Source organism: Thermobia domestica, chromosome 13 (genome assembly GCF_964235325.1).
Source record: "Thermobia domestica chromosome 13, izTheDome1.hap1.1, whole genome shotgun sequence".
Taxonomy (NCBI): domain Eukaryota; kingdom Metazoa; phylum Arthropoda; class Insecta; order Zygentoma; family Lepismatidae; genus Thermobia; species Thermobia domestica.
Genome location: NC_137466.1, coordinates 16,177,570 through 16,183,569, shown reverse-complemented (window position 1 = coordinate 16,183,569; position 6,000 = coordinate 16,177,570). Strand labels below are relative to the sequence as shown.

Here is a 6,000-nt window from a genome sequence, read left to right as displayed (position 1 = left end):
TTTATAAACGAGCAGGAGTTAACGGCATTCTGGATTTCTGTGTAATTGTTGAAACTCTGATATGTTGTATATATTGTGATCCTAAGAAAAAGTCTCAATGGACGCAACTACCAATCAGTGACCATTTTGCAACTACGGGGCCACATTTTTTTAAAAACAGCAGAAGGTAAGGATACTCTGGAATTATTGTAGAATTGTATGAAACCCTGAAAAGTTGTATCCCACAACCCGGAAAAGGGATGGGGAGAGTAGCGGCCAATGTCATTTAAGTATAGACAACGTTCAGATGTTCATCTTGCGGGACAAAGAAAAACACTGGGATGTTCTAGACAATTTTTCTCAGGATCACGACATCTACCACATATCACAGTTTCATTCATTTACACAGAAATCAAAAATATCGTTATACCCGGCTGTTTTAGAAACTCTGGATCTGTAGTGGCCAAACGATCATAATTGGATGGTTGTGTCCGTAAGACTTTTTCTCATGATGAGTTTTACACAATCTTACCAAAATCCAGAACATCGTTGTACTCTGCCGTTTTCAAGATAGTAGCTCTGTAGTGACCAGACGTTTAGTGATTTTTGGTTGTGTCCATTGAGACTTGTTTTCAATATGACAATATCTACAACATATCATGGTTTCTGTCATTTTGACCAAAATCCAGAATATCACCAACTTTGGCTCGGCTGCTTTCAAAAAAGTGGCCTCGAAGTGGCCAAACGGTCAGTGATTACTGGTTACGCACATAAAGATCTTTTCTCAGGTTCACAATATCTACAACATATCACAGTTTCAGTCATTTTCACCGAAATCCAGAACATCACTATTTTCGGTTGCTTTGAAAAAAGTGGCCTCGTAGTGGCCAAACGGTCAGTGATATGTGGCTGTGCCTGTTGAGACTCTTTCTCAGGATTACAATATCTACCACATATCACGGATTCAAGCAATTCCACCAAAATCCAGAATAACGTTACCTTCTACTGTTTTCAAAAAATGGCTCTGTACTGCCAAACAGTCAGTGATTGGCGGTTGTGTATATTGAGACTTTTTCTCAGGATCACAACATATATAACATATCACAGTTTCAGTCATTTTCATCGAAATCCAGAACATCACTATCTTTGGATGCTTTCAAAAAAAGTGGCCTCCTAGTGACTAAAGATTAGTGATTGGTGGTTATTCCCATTAAGGCTTTTTCTCAGTATCACAATATCTACTGCATGTTACGGTTTCAGTCATTTTTACCAATATCCAAAATGTCTTTATTTTTGGCTGTTTTCAAAAAACTGGCCTGTAGTGCCCAAATGGTCAGTGATTTGTGGTTGTGTCCATTGGTACGTTTTCTTAATAACACCATATCTACGATATATCACGCTTTCGAGCAATTCAACCAACATCCAATTTCCGCAACAATGGTGCGGGGACCTTTGTCATTTCGAATTGGGCATTGCCCCTGCAACCCTTTTCTGGTGAAAACGACAAAACCGTATTTCCTACTTTCAACTCATCTTTGCATAGGCAGAGTTTCGTTTCTTTAAAGTGGCCCTTTTAATCAATCGGACCCTGTTTTGAAAAGGGACCCTTTGCCCCCTTTAACATATTTTTTGAAACAAACAAAAAAATACGTGTCGATTTATTTTGGGTCTAGTATATATATTCCAAGTTTGAAGAAATCAGATGAAGATAAACGCTTGTGAAGCTATCTCCTTTACACTTTCAATTTTTGGACTTAACGGGTTTTTGCAACAAAGTCTTCAATTGTGCTCATATATTTCAATAATGTATATCTTAATCAGTATGTTAATGTGTATGCTATGTATGTCTGCATAAGTTGCCGAGTAGAAAACTGAAAATAGTAGGTAGTCTAATATTGAAAGTATTCAAATCCGTACATACTCTGCTCATACTTACAAAGGAAATACATTCTAGCGAAACAAACAAAAGAAAAACGGAATTTACTACAGAATATCTGAATTGTTATAGGGAAAGAGTTACCTGGTTACCAAGGTCATCGGCCAGGGATTTTACGTACGTATACACTTTTATGAAGCCTATTGTTTTCTTCGCAAGAGATGGAAGAGATGACATAGATAGAGGTGGAAGATAAATTACGAAGAAATTATTTTAAGATATAAACTTTTTTAAAAATCTGTGGAATTTTGAGCTGTCACTAAAGAATTACAGATTGGTAAATGCAGAGAAACTGATACCAAACATTATGAAATACATTATTACATGATGCGAAGAAAATTGTATTTTGCTCACAACTATTAGTTATCAGAAAGCAACAAATTCAAAATACACGGAGATTTAGTGTTGAGTAAGGATTTCACATTATGTGAAGCACCATAAACATCTTTCAACGTAGAACAATCTGACAATATTTTTCTATTGTGGTTAGTATTTTTTTCGAGAAAGCTACTTTATTTTATGTTTCGTGGTTTCTTTCTTCATTATTGCCAAATATTCGAGGAGCTCTTGATCGCCTCTTGGGGAGCTCCAGAGCTCCGGGGAACACAGTTTGAGAAATCGTGTTCTAGAGTAAAGCATAGACAAGGCAGTGCCTCTATTTGGGATTGTTTCTCAGATTCACTGATTTAGTTCTAATCAACAGAATAATGGACAAAAACGTATATCTCACCATTTTGAGAAAAGATGCAATTGTATCAGGAACGTGGTATTTCAGCCGTAACTTTGTTTATAATAGATCAACAATGACAATCGAATAACAATCAGGACAATAGCTAGATCGAAATCAACGTGCCAGACAGTTTGGTAATTCCCCTCTCCATCTACGAAGATGCTGTTGTTACGTAGTAGGGTGGACTACCAAGCAGATATGGAATGGATTGTGGGTCAATACTATGTGACGCACTCTGCAACCCACTACCTACATGGTCTTACCAACATACCATAACCCACGGACCTACTCTGATCCATGAACCCAACGATCCACCATGACCCACTGATCTAACATGACCCAATGTATTTTCTTTGTTACTGAAAAAGCAAAGCCCACAGACAAATTGCTCGATTGTAAAATTGTTACGTGTATAGTTTTAAAGCAAAGAATTCTTGATTTGTTAGAACAATGAACATTCTTGCATTCGTGTCTAGCGTCTTAGATTCCTTTCTAAGCAGAGCGGTAACTAGGTGTAGAAGACGGAATACGTGACCCTGGTGATGAGTTGGTCAGGGCATCAATGGAAGGAGTGCTGAATTAAAAGTTAGAACATTAAGAAAATGCCTTTTTTTGACTTGGGGAATAGCTCACCTGGAGTGAACATTTTATTTGGACCAACGGAATATATATTAAAACGTTTTTAAGTTTGAATAATTTGTCACGGTCTGACATATTCACATTTTATATTTCATAGTGTATCCTAGATCAAATTCTGATTTCATATTTCATAAGGTGTTCTTTGGTGTCTAAGGGGCTAACGTACCTACTTTCTGTGTGTCTATCAATGGCCGGTGAAATATTCAAACCCATAGCATGGTTGGAATCCCACTTTAAGCAATACATTCCGGTTCACATGGCATCTGCGCTGAGAAGAGACGTTCAACTTCAATTAATTAAACATTTATCATACAGTACTTAATGAACGCAAAAAATCTGTAATTAAATCATTACCAATAAAGCATCCGTTACACATAATTGGCCCTGATTATTTTGAGATTTTTTCGTGATTTCCCTACATTCGATCTTCAGTTCCTTCAGTCTACTTTGACTACTGACATTTACTAACACCGGCAATGAATTCTTCAATGCTGTACTACAAAATTTGTTACCACAAATAGGAAGTAAAATGTATTCAAAACACATTTTAAGCTTATAAACATAATGCAAGAACATGATAATGTAAACGCTGATCTCTTCTTTTAAATGGTTGATAGTATTGAAAACGAAAGCATCCAGATATAGAAGGATGTTGGGTGTTAGCTATACAAACAAGTTTATATCTACTTCACTATGAAGCAACAACAACGGGTAATAACAAAATTATCATCTAGGAAGGAAGATAGATTAGTAGGTGTGTATATATAAAAAAATATCTCTGTATTTGGGAGTTTCAATTAGCTGTTAGCATTGTGGAAAAGAAAAAAAAAATGAAACTCTTCTTAACAATCCTGGGCTTCATTACGATTAGTGAAGGTAAGGAGAGAAATTATTAAGGTAGTGTTACTCATTCAAGTTGAAAATGTCTGGAAACTCAATTAATCTGAAATCACCTGATGAAAAGTACAATCTCATAATTATATGTATCAATTTAGAAACTCAGTGATACTACCAGAGTAAGTTTGACACGTATGAAAGTGGGTAAGTCCAACATACTAGCCTCACTGCTCTACACGTTTCCCTGGGATCAGAGCACATTGTCTGGTTGGTAGCTGGAGAGAAACTAGATAGTTTTCTCCCAATGTCGAAATGGATACATAAGCACCAAGGGGACACCCAGCAATGGTCAAAACTTTGCTCAATTCAACGACGTTAACTCTACTATACTGCTGAGAAAGTTCAAATGCTTGCTTTAAAAAAGATTAAGCTTTTTGTCTACCGTATGGACAAAAATCAAGCACTCCATGTCGGCTCTCCTGAGCATGAAAATGTCAATAGAAAGTTCCTAGCATGTAACATTTTTCTTCGACAGAAGCGTCTGGATTCCGTCAAAAACTATAAAGTAATTTATTTCCTTGATACACAATTTTAACTACATCACAAGTATACTGCACTTCGGAATATAATTAGAAAGTTCATTCATTTTATAAATAAGTTATCATGGAATGGAAGAAACTAATAATACTTTTACAAAATGTTTCTGAATTGAGTACGACACAATCTCTATTTTTAAGTTACTTAAACTTGCTTTAATTTACTAAATAAAAATTGATATGACATAGAAAATTACTTTTTATTAATATTTCAATTTTAATATAGTACAATAAGTCAAGATTTGTTTTCTAAAAAATCATGCCTTTTTTCATAATTATAGAAGATCTCAGAAATAATGTTTGTATAAAGTCTGTATTGGTATTAAACCAAACTATGCAGCTAATACACAAAGTACTATAAAAATGATAAATGTTTCTAAAATTTATACTTCTTTTTCTTTTCCTAGTGTGTTTTACTTTCTGTATTATCTAAAAGCTAGCAGTAGCCACCCACCATGCGAAAATTTATTCTACCTTGATACCTCTGCTCTCTTTTCTGAACACCAATGATAGAGCTTTTCTTTTTGTTCGTTGCTAACAGCTCGTAATTACTTGGAAATTTGTCTACGTGAATTTTCAGCCAAGCTGTCCGTAGCTCTAACGAAAATTTTTATTAAGCCTAATGTTATATGAGTAGGTAGAATACGTAGAAAGCAATATGATCAGTTTGTGTGAATTTACTACAGGAACATTAAATTTTTGATATCCTGGTATACACGTTTAACCAGAGAAATCTTTCATAGTGTAGTAATGTAGCGTGACTCAAGGGTCCTATTGTTTTTTGAACAAAGTATAAAACAGTACTTTCTAAATTATCTCTAATTGTAGTAACACAACAATTACTTCAAATCTTTATAAATTCGGAGCAATACTTGTAATAATAATTCAATCCTAATAACACAGACATACTATCATATGTTTCTTTCATGCCTGCGGAATATCTCAGTGATATTGATGATTTACCTTGTCTTTGTGTAAATAATATGCTTTAAGGCAGGGCGCAAAAGTTAAAGTCACCCAGTCGCCATTAGCGACTAGAAATTTTGAGCTGGCGCCCAGTGTTCAGTAGTAATGGTTTCCGCTTAAACTCACAGGACTGCACAGTGTCTATTTCGCACGAAAATAATTGTCTCTGAGTGAGAGAAAAGCGATATGAAAGTGCAACTTCACAACGTTGTAATTCGCCTCTCCTTTCCCACCCTCAATCGAAATGGTTTGTCTCATAATTTGTACGTGAGAGATACTGGCAACCATCAGTTTTCTATTGGTGAGTGGGTCTGACC

General features: G+C 35.5%; 1 protein-coding gene across 1 annotated transcript in view; it reads left to right on the top strand.

Annotated features, from left to right (window-relative positions):
* Positions 1–4,076: 4,076 nt before the first annotated feature.
* The window catches only part of LOC145668027 (trypsin-2-like), a 51,778-nt gene continuing 49,854 nt past the window's right edge, over positions 4,077–6,000 (top strand). The window contains exon 1 of the mRNA XM_081735496.1: positions 4,077–4,160. Within this exon, the coding sequence (XP_081591622.1) occupies positions 4,115–4,160 (46 nt within the window). The 5' untranslated portion in view covers positions 4,077–4,114. The remainder of the gene's footprint in view (positions 4,161–6,000) is intronic.